This window comes from Gobio gobio, assembly GCF_949357685.1.
Source record: "Gobio gobio genome assembly, chromosome: 12".
NCBI lineage: Eukaryota > Metazoa > Chordata > Actinopteri > Cypriniformes > Gobionidae > Gobio > Gobio gobio.
This window is the reverse complement of record NC_137105.1, coordinates 45,604,056-45,623,123: the sequence shown is the minus strand read 5'-3', so window position 1 is coordinate 45,623,123 and position 19,068 is coordinate 45,604,056. Positions and strand designations below refer to the sequence as shown.

At 40.4% G+C, this 19,068-nt stretch overlaps 1 protein-coding gene across 7 annotated transcripts in view; it reads right to left on the bottom strand.

Moving 5' to 3' along the window:
* The window catches only part of fryl (furry homolog, like), a 143,537-nt gene that overhangs the window by 14,560 nt on the left and 109,909 nt on the right, over positions 1-19,068 (bottom strand). For 5 of the 7 annotated variants that reach the window (XM_079830584.1, XM_079830579.1, XM_079830580.1 and 2 more), the window contains 16 exons: positions 18,146-18,267; positions 17,867-18,054; positions 17,647-17,741; positions 16,936-17,564; positions 16,542-16,810; positions 16,288-16,428; positions 14,275-14,475; positions 13,999-14,160; positions 13,809-13,883; positions 13,553-13,729; positions 12,694-12,888; positions 11,057-11,239; positions 6,611-6,993; positions 3,187-3,394; positions 1,278-1,427; positions 956-1,054 (listed from right to left, as the gene is read on the bottom strand). In XM_079830584.1, the coding sequence (XP_079686710.1) occupies positions 956-1,054; positions 1,278-1,427; positions 3,187-3,394; positions 6,611-6,993; positions 11,057-11,239; positions 12,694-12,888; positions 13,553-13,729; positions 13,809-13,883; positions 13,999-14,160; positions 14,275-14,475; positions 16,288-16,428; positions 16,542-16,810; positions 16,936-17,564; positions 17,647-17,741; positions 17,867-18,054; positions 18,146-18,267 (3,277 nt within the window). The remainder of the gene's footprint in view (positions 1-955; positions 1,055-1,277; positions 1,428-3,186; positions 3,395-6,610; positions 6,994-11,056; positions 11,240-12,693; positions 12,889-13,552; positions 13,730-13,808; positions 13,884-13,998; positions 14,161-14,274; positions 14,476-16,287; positions 16,429-16,541; positions 16,811-16,935; positions 17,565-17,646; positions 17,742-17,866; positions 18,055-18,145; positions 18,268-19,068) is intronic. The other 2 variants (XM_079830581.1, XM_079830583.1) reach the window with 1 other exon arrangement.

Here is a 19,068-nt window from a genome sequence, read left to right as displayed (position 1 = left end):
CGGGACGTGGATGGAGCTACGGTGCCTGGTTTCTGAAACCACGCCCACCTAGCTCGACCTGTCACTCGTTGGCATTCCCTTAATTATGCAGAACTTTAAGGCTTGATATAATTTAAATGGATGAGTTATGGAAAAAAAAAATTTTTCTGCTGTAAAGTTGGGGGAGATACAGATTTGACTCCCTTTTGGAGCCTGTCTCTAGTGGCCAGTCGATGAATTGCAGTTTAAGTCACTTCCGTGTTGACTTCAAGAGAGACAGTGAGAAGTTGCCGCTTGGTTCAAACGCACAAATTAGGGGTGGGAATGCGGCGTATACATGACGCTGTGCTGGGCGCCATTTTCTTTAGAATCTTTCTCTTTCATACAAGACTATGATATCTATTGTCATTTTAGCTATCGAGTCATCACCAAAAAGTGGATTATATGACTACAAAGATCCTCTTGTGCGTTCCAGCAACCAAGAACGTCTTTGAAGCCTTGTTCAGTCTGCGCAGGACCCATTGAGCTTCCCATCAAGGGCTCTAACTGCCCTCACTGCATGCCATTAGCATCAAGGCTCTCCGGATAATCCTCGCGTGTGCCTCCTACTACAGCAATTTATTTTTATTTTCTTCTCAAAAAAGAGGGCGAGACTTAGTTTTGTCCATTGGTAATTGAGTGGATCGTTGGATCTCTGTCGTTTGCTAATCGCTGTGATCTCATGAGAGGCTGCAGGAGGCTAGGGATTATTGTCCCACCCTTGCACTGATGCGCACACAATCAGAGAAGAGATGTAAGGGGAAGTTCATGTTTTTGATTAAATTTTACGAGGACACATGCATTAAATAAATTATGAGCACAGATAAATCATTCATGATATCATTCAATTATGCAATATTCCATAAAAATAAGACTGACCATTTTGATTTCATTGTGACTAAAAAGCATTACACATTGTTTGAAGTTAAGGTGTCACCTGTTCGGCAGCTTCTCTCTTGCTGTTGTAAGTGTCCAGATGCTCTTGTAACTCCAACACACTGAACTTTAGTGTCTCCAAGAGCCCACAGGAGACCAGCTAAAACACACACACACACACAGAGTTCACTAAATTTACCAATTATATCACAGTATCCCACATATAGATAAATGATTTGACATAAGCTTTGTAAAAAGGCGAATATATAACTACACCTAAATGCGACACCAATAACCTGTGTAATCTTCCACTGTCTTCAGGTATTATAAGCATTGTAAGTATTCAGGTGTGAGTTGCAGAGGAAGTGCACACGTAAACTCACAGTTTCAGCATCCAGCAGGACTGTAGGGCACTGGGAGCAGGAGGTCATGACCTCTAGAGAGCTCAGGAACTGGTTTCCCATTCGCTGGAGCCCCTCCCCAAGGAAGCGCACTGAGGCATGGGTAATCGAGTCAAATTTCCTTTGAATGTGCTAAAGAGACAGCAGAGAATCAACTCAGACACATCAAGCTTTGAATCAGTCAAACAACAAGCTATTATGTAGGTTAATGTTTTGGAAAGAAGACTCTTATGCTCAGCAAGGCTGAACTTGTCTGATAAAAAAAACTGTAATATTGTGAAATATTATTACAATTTAAAATAACTATTTTCCATTTGAATGTATTCTAAAAATGAAATGTATTCCTATTTTCTCCAGTCTTCAGTGTCACATGATCCTTCAGAAATCATTCTAATATGCTGATTTGGTGCTCACAAACATTGCTGAAGGGCTGTAATCTCCCAGTCGATTAGTCGATTATTAGTGAGATACGTTCTGGCTCGACCAAAATTCAGTTTGGTCGAATTTTTGCAGCGTTCATTTCATCAGCTTTTTCCGCGTTCATTTTATCAGTTTGGCCGCGTTCATTTCATCAGCTTGGCTGCGTTCAATTCATCAGGTGGAAAGCACTAATTGCTAATGGGGGTGTTTTCAGAGCACCCCTGTTTCACAGGTAACAGTCTGCCTTCAGAACACCCCCTTGTTTTCACTTCTTTCGGATTAGCCCAACCCACTGGAGAAGAGAGACAGATTGAAGTACTCTACTTTGCTGTATAGGCCTATTATTTATTTAATTGTGAGAGCGTTTTCCTAGTCAGTCCTCTTCTTCCATGTCAACAAAGACATCGGCAGTGTGGCAGCATTTTAAAAAAAAATTGAAAATGGGAAAAAAGTCGAATGCCAATTTTGCAAGCAACAGTTTGCATATCACAGCTCGACGACAAACATGTCATATCACCTAAAAACGGTACGCTAACTTGCCTGCGTTCGGTTGCCCCGTCTGTTTTGAGTTGCACTTTATTTAGTTTCTGCTCTTGATCTGGCTTGTTTAATAAATATTCCTTTTTTATTAAAGTTGACGTGCATTTTATGTTTAAGAGTAAAAGCTTTAAGTTAATAGTCCATTTGTGTCTCAGTCGTGAAGCTGAGCTGATCCTATGTTTGAGCTGCACAGAGCGGCTGAAATCATAGTGTCTGTCAGTTATTATAATACATATGACAAAAACAATTGTCTAAATTATGTTGCATATTCCTCAAAAGTTCTTGTGATGATATCACTAGTTGACAACATAGTAACAGTTACTATATTTTCGGAAATCATAGGCTATGATATTGCGCAGGTGCACGTGATGCAACGCTGTCAGAGCCGACAGACTCGTGTGTCAGACTCATTTCAGTCCAAAATAATCAGGTCAAAAACGATTTAATATACTGCAAATAGCCTACTAGCTTTTTATGTTTATTTATAATTCATTTAGGCAGACAACAAGGCTACCAAGTACTGCGCACAGTGCGCAGCCAATTCATTTAACGTTTTCTTTCCTAACGTCATTTTTAGTCGAAAATGTCAGGACCTCAGTCGACCAAGATTTTCTTTGGTTGATTACAGCCGTACATTGCTGATTATGATCAATGTTGAAAACAGTTGCTTCTCCTTAATATCTTTGTGGAAAATGTGTTGCATACATTTCAGAATTTTTTGATGAACAGAAAGTTCAGCATTAATATGAAATAGAAATCTTTTGTAACATTATAAAATGTCTTTACAGTCACTCGCTGAGTACAAGTATTCATTTATTTTAAACAAAATCTTACAGAGATGTCCCAGATTTTTGAACAGTAGTGTATTTGCAGAAGATATTAATATTCATGCAATGTGCAAGTACATACTCACAAACGCTCTTAGATTTACCTGGAAGAGTCGTGAGAAAACATGGAAGGTGTACACAGCAGAAGACCCATCCGAGTCCGACAACATCTGGTTGACATGGCAACGCCAGGCGTCCTCCTCGTCGTCATAGGCTACGGGTTGGAATGCAGCCAAAATAGCAGAGAGAAAGGGCGATGGAGGTGGCGAGGCCTGGAGTTCGGGAAAGCCGTCTGCATCACCCTCATCTTGACTGTAAACAAAGATGGAAAGAGCAAGACTCAGACACATGTAGAAACGCGAGTACCAACACAAAGTCCTACATCATTTAGGAAGGAAAAATGTAAACAGAGACATGCTGTTCTTTCTCTCTAGCTCTCCCTCCCTCTCTCTCTCTCTCTCTCTCTCTCTCTCACTGCAGATGTCCTGTGCTGCAGTGTTGTTACAGTCCAAATCTACTGCAGAGGCACAAAATCAACATAAGCACACAGATAAACGCTCACTTACAGGACTGTAGGGCCGAAGAGCTTGATGAAGCAGACCGAGTAGAAGAATCTGAGACCTGTGCTGCTGAAAGATGTGGAGGACATGGCCTTCATCTTCATCCTCACTAACAGCTTTTATCTTTCCCTTCAATGTCTTCCTGCTCTGACGCTCTTTTTTTTCCGCCGTTCCCTCTCTGAGCTCTTTCCCTCACGTGTTAGCCTAAATTCTCCCGCTGCGTTTGTGACGTTCTCTGTTTTTCCCTCTCGATCCCTCCCCCACTCGCTGCTGCGCCGCACCAGAGCGTTTCCCACACACGCGGACTCGCGAATGCAGCCTCTCTTTCTCTTAAGTGGATCTCAGCTGCAGAAAGTTGCCAGGAAGAGCATGGAAAGGCCCTCATCGTGCCGTGTATGCGCAAAAATCTAATTACAGCACTCTGTTGAATCACTACCTATAATTTTTATTAATCAATCATGGAAGAGCCGGAAACATTAGGGCTTAGAGGATGATCTATAGCACTGCAGAGGAGGTGTGTGTGTGTGTGTATAAGAATGAATAAAGTAAGTTTGTGGAGGCACTTTCTGATCTGATTAGGTATAGATGGCTGACCTTCAAGAGCAATAATGTTGCCAAGTATGAGATCACCATTCACAGCGTTAATGAAACTCATCCTTATTCACAGCACAACATGTGAATGGTATTAAATTGTACAGACCTAAGCAAAAATAGACTTTGTTTACACCTGGTATCAAGATCAAAATCAAAAGTGGACAGCAATACATAGTAGTAAACGGGGTACAAAACTCAAATTGCATTTGGAGGTAATCAGAAATGAATGCAACCATGTCACATTTGCAACGTAAACACTAATCCATCCTGATTTGTTAAAGTTGGAAGTATATTTGGAAGCAATAGCATGCTGATAATTTTTTCTGTATACACTACCGTTCAAAAGTTTTGGGTTAGTATGACTTTTCAGCTCTTCCATCACACAAATAAAAGACATTCAATTATATATACTATTTTACAATAGGGCTGGTCCGAAAACCATTTTTTGAGCTTCAAAGCTTCGGTAGTAATCAACATCGAATCTTCAAAGCTTCGGAGGGAAGGGGCTGAACATATTCTTCTCTCTAATAAAAGCAGGAATCTCGAAAAGCGGCGCGCCTCATGCGGACAGGGCTTATATACTCCGAGAACGGACACTGCACTAGTGATACAAAACACACAGGTCTGTACAGTCCCAGTTTTGATATATTATAGTAGTAAAAATAATTTTGTTCAGTTAGAGAACAGATGAACTACAATTAAAAACTGAACGTGCCGCGTGAGCCGAACGAGAGTCGCAGCACAAACTAGCAGCAGGAGTCAGATTTCATTCATCACGAGAGCTGAATGACAAGATGAACACGGAAGATTTGGTTTCAAAGCGAAATGTAAAAGTGCCTATTTAAGGGAGTTTGTCATTGTACTGTTTTGTTGTGTTTTTCATTAAGAATAATAGGCTAATGAACCCACAATTCAAGCAACCCGTCCCCGAGTTGGCAAAAACGAAAGTAAACTGTGCACGGCTGCATTCGTTCACAGCCGCTCAGTGCACATTTTCTCACCGTCACATCCCTAACGGGTGAAACGGCTAATACATTTTGATTCAATCATTCTATTTTCCACAATGTCAAACCAACGCAGCTTAACCCAAAATGCAAGCTCAGGCATGCGCTTATTCCATATAAGCTCAAGCAGTTGTGTGCTCTGGACAGGGAATACTCCGTTGCAGGGAACACTAAGAAGCAAATATATTTATTAAGTACAACGAGGTTGGGTTCCTATTCAACTGTCCATCCTTTTAAAAACTGCTAGGCTTTAAAATAATTGAAAGAAGAAAAAAAAAAAGAGTATTGTATTTCGCCAAATTTTATAGTGTAAACATATGCAAGAGCGAATGAGAACCGTTTCGAGGGGGATGCCAGGTGTGTCCAAAAACAATATTCGAATCCCAATTTTGAAAATCGAATACCAACCCATCAAACGAATATTCAAATATTCTGGTTCTGCCCTATTTTACAATATGACTGTTTTTACTGTATTTGTGTCAAATAAACGCGGCCATGGTGAGCATAAGTTACTTATTTACCACACATACCGGCGTGATGACTCCAATCTTCAACCAGTTGGAACTAGATAAATATTCTGAATGTCCTGATCCAATCTGACTTGTAATGCTGCCTGAATCATGATCATACACTGTTTGTTCATTGACCGAGCCTGGTTTCTCCCAAGGTTTCTTTTTCTCCATTCTGTCACCTGATGGAGTTTTGGTTCTTTACCACTGTCACCTTTTGCTTTTGGCTTGCTTAGTTGGGGACAGTTAATATTCAACAAAATGATTGATCTGCCTGCATTGACACCATTGTATGAGAATTGAACCGAGCTGGACGATGGCATCACTGTTTTCTCCAGAGCGGATGTATAGATAAATTAACTAGAAATGAACCATCACCGAACTTACTTTAACTGGACTATGACACTATTTTCTTCAAGATCTGCTATACAGCCTAAACACACTTGTTGCATTATTTTCCTATTATGACTGTAAAGCTGCTTTGAAACAATCTGTAAAAAGCGCTAAATAAATAAAGGGGACTTGACTGTTTAAAAAACATTAAAGAATTTGCCCAGATTTTACTTTTTAATAGCAGTGCCCTACTGACCACAGCTGTTACAAATTATAGGGAATATTTGCAGTTTGGTCAGCCTTTAATTATATGAGTGTACATTTCATAATTTCATGTGTTTTCATAATTTATATTTTCATATGCGGCACTTCATGTGAGAAAAGCTAGTTGTGATTTGATCAGTCACTTTGAGGTTAGGATGCTGCGTTTGAAGGTAGCAGTCTATGTAGGTAGTAGGGGTTTGGAACACAATCATGATTGACTCAACTTTCAACCCCATGAATGATTACCACAGAAATCAAACCAACCTGGACATGCCGAAAAAATCCGCCTCCTCTTCTTCGCACCTATCATCTAGCTCTTTCAATGCCAATGTCACATCCTCCTCGCATACTGAATCGGGTGCCGAGTCCAGAGCCAGGGGCAGAACCGTCTCTTCCTCACACATGGAGTCCAAGGCGGAGTCTATGATAGGGGGCGGCAGCACCGGCTCGTCATCAAAGAGGGATCCAGGCGGACTGTCCACGGCCGGCGGAGGAGGGGGGGCTGGATCCAGGTCGTCGGTAGGGTCCTGGGAGTCATGTAAGTCACATAATTCAGGGTGGTCTGAGGGTAGAGGAGGGGCACTGCCAAACCCTGTATCCTCACTGACACTGCTACTTAATTCATCCGCTGCAGTTACACTGGCATCCTGCAAATGTGAACATGGACAGTAAAGGGCAGTCAGGAAATGAGGCAAAAAGGGCTAAATGTTTTTTTTTTTTCAAGGGCAATAAATAGTTTTTTGTGAATGCTTTATAGTCTAGTGATACTTAAAGTTGCTTTGCTGTGTGTGTGTGCTTATTACAACACTCCAGAGCTGTGACGGTGGAAAGTGTATTTTTACGGTGCTGTAAAAGCTACTTTTTATTTGAGCCCACATTTAGGCCAGGTGGGCAGCATGAACATTACACTTAGAGTGAACGTCACCAAGGGACCCTTAAGCATTGGCACTCACAAAATGGCCTTGCTATACGCTCTCAGTACTTCTATTAGGAGAGGGGAAAAAAATCAATAACGGTATGGGGTAATCTTTCACCACTGACTTGTGATGCAAATGTGACCTGCAGAGGAATAAACCTGTGACATCAGAGGATCTATATTAAATGGACCACCGCATCTCCATTCATAAATCACATGAAGCACTGAGCTAAATAGCAGCTAACTATAAAATCAATCAAACTCATGGAAAAACATTGTTACCCTGAGACTCATTGGCCTGGTTTCACAGACATGGCTTAAATTAAGCCAGGATTAGGCTTTAGTTCAATTAGGACATTTACGTGCATCTTGCGACAATGACACTGCCATATTTTAAGATACGCCAGTGCAAAATGCTTTCAGTTAAAACAGCTCAAACATGCATTTATTCTTTGAAACCGGGGGATAATATGTCTGATGATCAAGACTGCACAGCAGTGAATGACCAAATCCGTCTTTTACTTCATGAGACCAAAAAAATAAATTTAAAAAATAATTTTTCAAAATACTTGTCCTCTATAGGGACATGGGTATACAAGATATTACACAATTTTGAGATAGTAAACAACACATGATGCAATTAAATGAAGTATTTTCATTTGACATAAAATGTACTAAATTAATAAATACTTTAAGAATAAATCAATATTCTTTTTGCCTATTTCTCATTTTCATTTACTGCTTAATTTCTTTTTTTAACAGCTCTGCCTAAATATTTATTTCTATCTAATAATTTATTATAACTGTTAAACAAAGACAGTAAACTAATGAATATGGGAAATGGGAGCTCCTGTGCTCTTTATATGCCAATAATAATAAAAAAGACAAATATCAGAGACCTATCAAGTTAAAATTGATCGTTGAAGGTTCAAACTCTTGGAAATCACACAATGGATGCAATGGGTGACAAAGTCACAGCTCAATGTCGCATAACACCTGTAAATTCCAAATCTTTGAGATGCATGATGGACAATTTGCCATTAAGATAAATTCCAGCAAACTACATGAATGATGGTAAACATCTCTGGGAACAAACTGCTCCATCTCAGACTCATGTTTTATTCAAACCTACTTTAAGACAACAACCAAGAAAAAAACAACATCTAATTGAACGAACTTGGGTTTCTTTTTCCTTCTTCTCCTCCTCCTTTCTATTTATGAGTCTAATGCATTAACAGAAGAAGGGAGGGTGGCGTGGAGCCAAAGTAGAGGCGTATTAGAGAAAGCTTTTAGGCGTTCTTGGCTGTGGTGGCCACGCAGATGAGTAAGACTATTGATGGTTTTATCTGGACTCATTACGCTAAGAGCTGGAGAATGGCAGGCGAGATGCCCTTGAGCTGATATTGAGGTATGACTGGACTGGACTCAACTGGTCTTGCCTGGTCTGAGTATGTATTGATCAAAAGTTGTTCAATCATTAACATCAACATGAGGGGTATTCTGCTATGAATTGTGACTAGGGAACATAAACAGTTTCATTTTGACAGAAAATCAAATGGTTGTGCATATGAAGGTTGACCCGTGGGAACACCCTAAAAATATAATTTTTCCAGGGTAGAACTGTGTCATTTAAACATCACCCAAATGAACTGGAATAAAAAATTAAGACAGATATCAGCAGTTGGTTAAGTTACAGTGTTAGTAACACGGCTGGCTAAAGCCTGTTAGTGGTCTTTAAATGTTCTCTCAGTCGGGCTGTGCATCTTTTCTTTTACTTGATTACTAGTGGATGGCTGCTCTTCACCCAAAAACTAACATTTTGTTGTCACTTAATCACCCTTATGTCCTTCAAGAATGTACACCAATTAAACAAAATGTACTTTGAAGAATCTTCACACTGCTCCTTCCATACAATGAAAGCATATAGTGAGCAGGAGAACGCAAAAGAGCTCCATAAAAGTGGTCCAAACCATTTGTGCAATACATTCAAAGTCTTCTGAAGTCTAAGATATCTTTGAGCGAGGAACAGATTGACGTCATTATTCACTGAAAGTCTTCCCCTCTGCTGTATCTCTCAAATGTCATTCCAGTGTTGTTGCAAGTGTCGTTGAAATAAAACTGAAATAAAATATCGATATTAGATGAAAAGCTTAAATGAGAATTTATAACATTTATAAATGAGACATGTTGCCTTTGCAACTAACTGAAATAAATAAGTTTAAGATGAAGTACTAAAATTACTAAACAAAATCTGAAATAAAAATTAAATATAATAAACATAATAAAAATTGCATACAATTACTAAAATTCAAATAAAAACTAAATATTACACTAAATATATATAAATTACTAAATTTATATAAATATATATAATAGTAATTTATATATATATATATATATATAAATATATAAATATATATAATAGTAATTCATATATATATATATATATATATATATATATAATTTAGAATAATATTTTGAGTTTTTATTTTACTTTTAGTAATTTTATGTAATTTTTATATTTCATTTTTATTTCAGTTTTGGTTTAGTAATTTTAGTACTTCATCTTAAACTTATTTATTTCAGTTAGTTGCAAAGGCAACATTTCTCATTTATACATTTTATAATTTCTCATTTAAGCTTTTCATCTAATATTTATATATATAAAATATATTATACTAATGCTAAAATACAAATTGTAAATATTCAAACGAAGTCAGTGACACCAAATGCCATTGGTTCATTGGTTAAGTTTAAATTTCAGTCTATCACATAAAGTTATCATATCGCTTTAGAAGACTTGAAATATAATGCATGAGTAATATGAACAACCTTTGATGCCATTTGTTGGTAGTTTTGCCAACTATTGCGACTACGCTTTGATCAGCATGAACATTCTTCAAAAATGTTTAATTTGTGTCCCACCAATAAACAACATGAGGGTGAGTAAATGATGACAATGTCTGGGTGAATGATTACTTTTAAAAAGGATTTAAAGGATTTAAAAAGGACAATATCAATATACATGAGTTTCTGCTCATTTTCGACACTGTCTGCTTAACCTCATCCCTAGCTGCATTTACATGCACTCCCCACGTGTCTGGAGGTTGTTGCAGATGCTATCTGGAGTACAACTGATGGTTGGCAAATAGATAAGCCACTGATCATTTGATATCTGCGGCTATAATCAGTCCATGTAAAAGTGATTATGTAATACAAATGGAAGGAAGAAAATGTGCTTAATACTCATGTTTGTGGATACTGCCTTTTAAACCCCCTTAGAATGGTGGGATAGTTTCCTATAATACTTACGATGAGGTTGCAGGTCCGTGGATAGCAGTGAGTGGTCATCATTAGAGCCTAAAGCGTGTTTACGTCTTTTTCAACCTTTCTGGGGCCAAATTCGAGGTAGTTCTAGCACAGCAGGCCTGAGGTGTATGTTTGTCCCTGATGATAATCTCTTCCCCAATCACACATTAAGCAGGCAAGCAGGCCCAACCCTCATAGCAGTCAATCATTATCTAAAGTCAATGATGGCAAGCGTCCCATAAAGCAACCCAGTGTGAGGAAAAGAGAATGTGCCAGCGTTTTGGCTAAGGAAACAGACAGTGCCCAGTGTCCAGAACTTTCTGGAAACACTCTAGCAGCAAAAGCTTGACATTGAAACCATTGGATGATAGGGGAAATTTGATAGGCAAGAAAACAGCACCAGTTAACTCCAAAAGAGAGCGAAAAGCAAATGGCTAAATAGCACCCGTGCACCACAATTTATTGAGATTCCTGATTGATCCCACCTCAGGCAGCTGGCTGCTATTGCTGTCAGAGTGGGCGGTCTCAGGGGTGGGGCTGTCTGGGCGGGGTAGCGGCAGGGTGGGTGTGGCCTCTTCTGTCAGGACACTACTGGAGGACTCTTGCGACTGCTGGAGCGAGTCCAAGTGATTGGATATGGCGTCATCTGTCGCAGAATCACTATTGAGCTGCGTAAAAGGGAAAATGTATCAATGTTTCGAAAATATAGCATTTCAATAGTTCGAAAATATAGCATAACATAGTTTAACGCAGAGACTATAGCAAATTCTAAGTGTTATGTTGCATGGTGCACGTGAAAATGAAAAGTGGTTCCCGAGTTCTGCACTTTAATATTTCATATCATGACATTATGTGGCATGCCAGACAAAATTATGTGAACCTGGCAAGACCAATTGCATTCAAGTCTTATTCAAACAGTGTAGGAGGAAAAGGACAAAAACAGGAAAAGGAAGATGACTTTCACTCAGCAGCGTTTAAAGGATCAGTTTTCTTTAGCTCTGTTTAGTAGCTCATACCCCATAGCAAGCAAAAGAGTGCAATAATGTATTTGAAATATAAAAAAAATATAAAAATATAAAATATAAAAAATATAAAAAAAATATTCAGCTTGCATCTAAACATTCATGCAGAAAAACGATTTGAAGCAATTTAAGTAATGAGCAGGCCCAGAAGGAATATGCAGAATTTGTTGGCAGATTCTGCAGATTTTTGTGGAAATTTAAACATGTTAAAATGTGTTAAATTAAACACTGGAATACACAACAAGACTGGTGCCCAGTTTTTTTGTGCCAAATTACAGACGAGTCGAAGCTAGTTGATGAAAGCCGTAGGCAGTCTGTAAATTCTGGGCAGTCAAGAGTTGACAGATTTCACAAAAAAATCACGTAGTGTATGATGGACACAGAGTCTGACTTTTTTAGCTTCAGACTATGAATCAGAGGATTTCAAACACATTTGATATTTTGAGCAGATTTAAGAACACACATTGTTTTCATTTGTCATGCATCTCTTTTTTATGATTTTGTGTCAGATTTGGACATTTGTGCAGTTCATTCCAGACTTAATTAGAGTGTAATATCTTATTGTTGAAAGTATAATCAAATTATACAAATCATTTATAAACACGCAAGACGACGTGCAAATGAATGACAGATGTTTCAATTTTGTGCAATCTGCTAAAAATTCTGTGTGGGCATTAAAATGAGATCATGCGGTCGAAACAATTATGGCAAAGTTAGTATTAGAACGCAAGACAGCTAAACAATTGTTTAAAAGTTTCTCTGACTGGCTAGATCATCACTAAAAAGAAGAAAAAAAGAAACAAAGAAAATTGGTCCCCATCACCTTTCTTACCCCATTCAAATGAAAAGAGGGATTCAAAATAGAAGTAAGGGTCAGAGAATGGCTTTGAAATGCTAAAAATCAATGGTTGGCATGGCTGGGCGGCAGGGAGAAGTGCACAGGGCACTTGTCTAAATACACCAGAAGTGCGGGTTATGCAGAAAGCAAGCGTCTAACCCCGCCTAGGTAGGCCGCGGCAGCGTCTAAGCCCAATTTGGCGCACAGACACACCATGCCGGTGCCCTCTGTGTAGAGGGGGCCCAGAGGAGAGGGGACTTACGAGGTTGGAGCGGGTGAGAATCTGGCTAGCGCTCAGTACCTCCTCCTCAGATGACTCGTCAGTGTCCTCCGGCTGGACGAGACTGGGCGTGCTGCCCGAATACTGGCAGTCCTGCAGTGACGGGGTGTCACCTTTGTCAATGCTATCCAGAGAGCGACGCCGCACACCCCAGTTGAAATTGTCCATGCTCTCCCCCTGCAGGTGGAAAAAGAGAAAGCCAATAAGAGGAAAGCAGATCAATTTAACCTGCACGCTATGTGAATTATATAGAAGGAAAAGGTAAGAAAATAAATGAATGCACTATACAAAACACAATACAATATGCGCAACCACAGAGCAGAGTGGGGTCAGGGAACACGGAGAACTCAACAATGATGCTACAAAAACTCAAAAAGATGCTTCATATTCTGCTTTTAATGAAATTTGTTTAATTTGCACCATCCATTTACTTGTGAAAACCATTAGCTACAATTATAAACACTATAATATCCACTTGATTGGCTAGCAGGAAATCACATTAGATTTGGTGAAGTTTCTGAATGGGTGCAAATTTTCAAATGAAATGACGACGCCAAACAATTAGAGATTAAAACACAAACTTTTCCCTGAACACTGCTTAAAACTTACCTGAAGCTCCTGGACGCAAAAGAGGAAAAAAGATAATAAGAGTGTTAGGGAGAGTTAAGACACTGAGGTAATGTGGAGGTGCACAAACGGACACAGGTGATATACACACAGACTCTGTCTTTGTTTACTTTTGTTAAAAATGAATCATGTATCAGTTCTGAGATGTTTGTAATAAAAGACTTTGAGGATTGATTGCTAACTATCAAAATATGCCGAGAGCATTTGGGCTCACCTCTCCATCCTCCAACTCAACATCCAGGAAGTCAAAGTCCTTGAAGACACCGAACTGCTGTTCACTTCCTGCATCTTCTGCTTGCACTTCCTCCTCCCGTGTCACTTCCTCTACAGTGGGGATCAGACTAGTCTGCTGGTCACCTGCATCCAAATCCTCATTTGAAGAGAACACCACCTACAGAAAAGAGGTATAATTAGCCATTGCTAAGATTATGCAACCTAATAACATTCTGAATACGACAAGAAAAACGTACAGATGGGTTTTTAGGCAGGCCGGACTCTGGGCCGCATAGAGACAGGACATTCATCAGTTTCTCCCGAGTTCTCCTCTAAAAGCAGATAATGTTGCCATTAAAATTTGAATTCAAATAAAAAATTAAAAAACATTCAAAACTCTAGTTGCTTAATTAAGATTTAACAGGTTTGCATAATCGTTGACGCTACCTGTGAGAGCTGTGGTCTCTTCCAGCTGACTGGCACCAGCCCATTTGAGTTGGAGCCAGAGGAAGTAGAGGAGGTGCTTCTTGTCACGGCAATTACTTGCGGTTTTCCGTTACGCCCCGCTGCACTTCGCTGGTCACCATACTTATGACCTATGATAGGTGTCTGTGGGTCAAAAGGTTAAAAAATACTGTCAAAAAAGATACTATGATGAAGTAACTACAATATACATACACTGACAAACTAAATAAAAGACAGCGAAGATGCCAGGCAAAGCACCTCTGAGATGTCAAAGTGGAAGTCCAATGTTTTTCCTGGTAGTTCTTTAGATGAGTTGTTGAATATGCGGGTGAAAGCGATCTCCGGGGAGCCGGTCGACTCTGTGCTGTAGGAGCGCTGCACCTCATCAGGAACCACTAGACTCGCTGAGCGGGACACCACCAACTTCAGAATGTTCTGGGCCTCCTTCCAGTACGGGCTCTGTGGCAACGAACAGACACAACAAGCAACAAAACTCTTGAGACATTTTTTACTATACCCCTTTAACCTCGAGGGACTCACAAGATGAAAAGCTTCAATAAAGACCACAGAGTAGGAAAGCGATGATGCAGCTTATAGTTCCTTGAAAGTGCCTCCCAAAGCAAACAGCCCCCAGGCCATTCGTACAGACAAATACACACTACAGCAAAGTCCAATCTCCAGTACCACACACACACACACACACACACACACACACACACACACACACACACACACACACACACACACACACACACACACACACACACACACACACACACACACACACACACACACACACACACACACACACACACACACACACACACACACACACACACACACACACACACACACACACACACACACACACACACACACACACACACACACACACACAGGTAGGGCTGTAACGATTTGACCAAAAATAAAAACCTTGATTAATTGAACATTTTACCTAGATTACGATTAATAAACGATTATTTTGCTTTTTTGTTTTTTCTTTTCCATTTTTTGCCCTCATAAGGTTTTTTAGTAAGTTCCTGATAAGGTTTGTAGTGTAAGTATTTTCTACTATTAAAGGTGGAATTTTTTTTTCTAATGAGAGTGCATTTCTTTGTGATTTTAAAATACTTGAAGGAAACAATTCACTTTCAGCAGTTAATGTCTATGGGGCAGATTTCTGCTTGTTGTACATCAGATAAATTAACACAGTAAGTCTACATTACATTTATTTGAATGCATTAATGAGAGAGAGATTGTGTGTGTGAATTACTCATACCGTCTCATTATGAAGCTGTGGTTTGTACTTACTTCAAAGGTATTAAAATATATGCCTATAACAGTTGAATTTCTAAGCTACTTTAGTGACTTTACTTTAATCACAGGACAGCGTTGACACTGCGTTTCTGAGCTCCTCTCTGCGCGCGATCTTCACGTGATGTGCGAGCTTCTGTCTGAGTGTTCGTTTGTCACAATATATCAGGCATTAGTTCAACATAACACACATCTGATGGTCTAAAATCGCTTTAATGTTCGAACTGGCAGGACTTAAAACACATACAAATGACAAAGCTTTGCGAGGACGCAGGTGAAAGAGGTCTGCCTTCAGGGCGCGTTGTCAGAGACACGACACGGCTCGGCTCTCTGTCTCACAGAAAAAAGCTCATGAGCACTGAACGGATAAGTTTTCCGTATTGTTTTTTTTTAATAGTGCACAATCGCTTTAAAATGTTCAAACTGGCAAGAATTTAAACACATTTACTTGACAAACTTTATGAGGACGAAAGTGAAAGCGATCTGGCTTCGGGGCTTGCGCGCACCGTCTGTGTGTGTGTGTGTGTGTGTGTGTGTGGCAGCGCATAGGCTATAAGAACGGCAATTAACTGACCTGTATAAACTGTGTAAAACATGCAGTCAATATAGTAATTCTGAACATCTATAAACAAAGATAACTGCTCCTGGCTGCATATCTCCGTGTGCCTGCAAACTGCACTTGATGTGACTGACGGGGCGGAGTCACGTGACTAAAACCGAAATAACCGACATGGGAAAAATACATCGGTTAGAGGTTCTGAATTTCGGTTTCGATTATTTTTCAATTAATCGTACAGCCCTACTCACAGGCATAGGAGAATGAACAAAGGAATTCAAATACACATGGATTACTCTATATTCATATTCTCTTTAAATGGGACAGGTATCCTAAAATACATAATTGGAGGGACTGATGATCTAATTATTGACGACAGAAAGAGTAAGATGTACACACACCTGTACATATTTGCCAATAATCTTCATGATTTCCAGGTTAAACTGTTTGACAGGAGCAGCAGACAGGTCAATGTGACTCAGTAGACTGTAGATGATCTGTAGTAAAGACTGCTGCATGCTGTTCAGCCCTTTCTCCAATAACTAAAACAGAAGAGGTATGGTCAAGAGATTATTTATATACGTATTGCATATACATAAAGTAAGTTACATGACAGCACAGTTCAGCTTTGAAAAACGTGTCAGATTCATCTCACCTCAGCTAGGTATGTGACCAGGTTGAAGGTGATATCAGAGAAGGAGTCGTGCAAGTAACGGCACACCACGTTGATCCAGTTGGTGCTGTCTCGCGAGTAGCTGTGCGTTGAGTACAGGCTCATCATGTGAGCAAGGTTGGCCAGTGTGGCTGACTTTTCCTCAGCACACACTTTGGCGATCCGATCAGCAGTCTCCTTACAGAACCCTGTGGGGTTGTCAAAGTGCAGGACCAGGTGCGGCAGAAGGCACAGGATATTCAGAGGGAAACCTAACAGGAAATCATTTAAGACATTAAATATATGGATACACACTCTCATACATTTTCAAGACCCAGGTATGACAATTCTCAACAAAATCTCAGATTTTAAAATGTTCCAGAAACCATGGGCGCACCTGCTAGCTGTGAGGGGTCTATGAGTGTGTGTCGGGACACAGTGATGAGTTTACTGAGGAGGTGAATTGTGAGCTCCTGCGTTGCAGCTGAAGTGAAACCCTTCAGGAAGAGCGTCAGCAGGCCGGGGAAGTTGTACCACTTCAGTTTGGCCTGCACTCTTTCCAGCTTCTCCCTGCTGTCCACCTTCTCCAGGGGCATCTGGGCTAGCAGTCGGTTTAGCAGCTTAAGTGCCAGCAAGTACTCAAACTCATAATCGGACTCTAGAAGCGACGTTGCAATCCAGAAGACCGTCGCCATCAGATTGGTGGGGTCCGTCGGTGGCACCACCTCACCAGATCCTCCTCCAGTTCCACCTCCTCCATCGCCACGGACACCACCCTCTCGTAATGATGATAAGCTCCGTGTGCGGGCAAGGTTGCCGTGGCTTCCGCCTAATCGGTCGGCTACATCGAGGGTATTGCTGCGGCGACGGTCTCCAAGGCGCTCGCCCATCAGACTGGCTCGGAGGGAGTTGCTGCGAGTGTGACTGTAATGGACATGCAAGAAACTTCCACTGCCGAGGTTCAGCTGACCGGTACTTTTCCTGTTATTGGCAAACTTGGTGCCCAGCAGAGGATCATGGGAGGCCCTAAGGGAGATGGAGACAGCATTTTTAGAAATGTCCTGTATTCGATGGAAATAACGTTTTACCGTAGCAGAGCATGTCTTACTGTGAGAGTGCAGTAAGCAGGTCGTAGCTCTTCATCGCTTCAGCCATAGTGTCTATACCAGCCTCTAGTGTCAACAGCAACTCAATAACAAAACCCTGCGGGAGACAGATGACACGTTTGATTACGACTGTTCAGGTATCAACAAAAAATATCCTTATTGTTGAGCCCAGCTGTTGCTTTCTTATCAGTACTTCTGGAACAGTGGGACATTTCTATATACCTGAGCCTCTTCCCCTGGATCTCCCACAGTCTCCACCAGACGAGACAGCACATCTGACAGCGTGGAGGCTGTGAGTGGCTGTTTTAGCGCTCTGAAGATCTGGAAGGAGCGACCAGCATAGTGGCGTGACGAGCAGGACAGAGCGGTCTGCAAAGCAACTTCACTCAGCTCCTGCTCCAACTGAAAACCTAATCAAACATGCATCAAACATAAGTATTCCTTCATATGGAAGTTAGTCCACTACATAATGCAGTGAAATTTGCATAAGCCATGTCTTACCGGACGGTGTCTGTTTGAAGACGTTGACAACATGACGAAGGAATACACTAAGCTGATCAGCACTCTTGATGTTGGGGTTTTTAGGAGAGACGTCTTCATGGTTCCACAGCGGACCACGCTTCCTATGGGACCAATCAAGCGGAAAAAAAGATTTAGTGGAAGTGACACAGCAGGAAATATCTAACACAGAACAAAGGCAAAGCAGGCGCACACAACTCCCAGTAAACAAACAAACTGTATGTATAAAAACACTCTGAATCAAATGTTCACACAGAAATGAGACCGAGCACACACACACACACACACACACACACACACGCACACACATGCAAGGCAACAATACCCTCTCCTGTTAGACATGGCTGCAGGCAGGGGAAAAAATACATTTACTTACTTAACACAAAATAAATACACATTAAATATGTATCTAGGGAAACTTGCCAGGAACAACATTAATGTTTTGTGACTGCAGAAATGCATTGTTATTTAAAGCTTTTGATGTAAAAACATTTTTCCTTTCCTATCTTAATATGCAGAGACAACTACGAGGAAGGTCATTTGATAAACAATCGTGCCCTATCATGGACCCCAGTTCTCCTTCAACTTCAACAGGGTCAACAATTCTGAAAAGGGATGGGTGATATGGCCAAAAATATAAATTACAATATTTTTTTCATAACATTTGATATCAATATTTAACTCTTTCCCCGCCAAAGACGGAATTTGCCGTTATTTGTGAGAAAACGCTTCCCCGCCAAACACAGAACTTTAGGTGTTTCCGTGTATTTACTGTTATGCGCTATTACGCACCTTCTGAATGAGTACAGAATCTCCTGATCAAAACACAGGTGAAGAAGACGCAAAAACAAGCGATCGCATGTAAGCAGATGCATATGTAAAATAACGTGATCATCAACACTAAA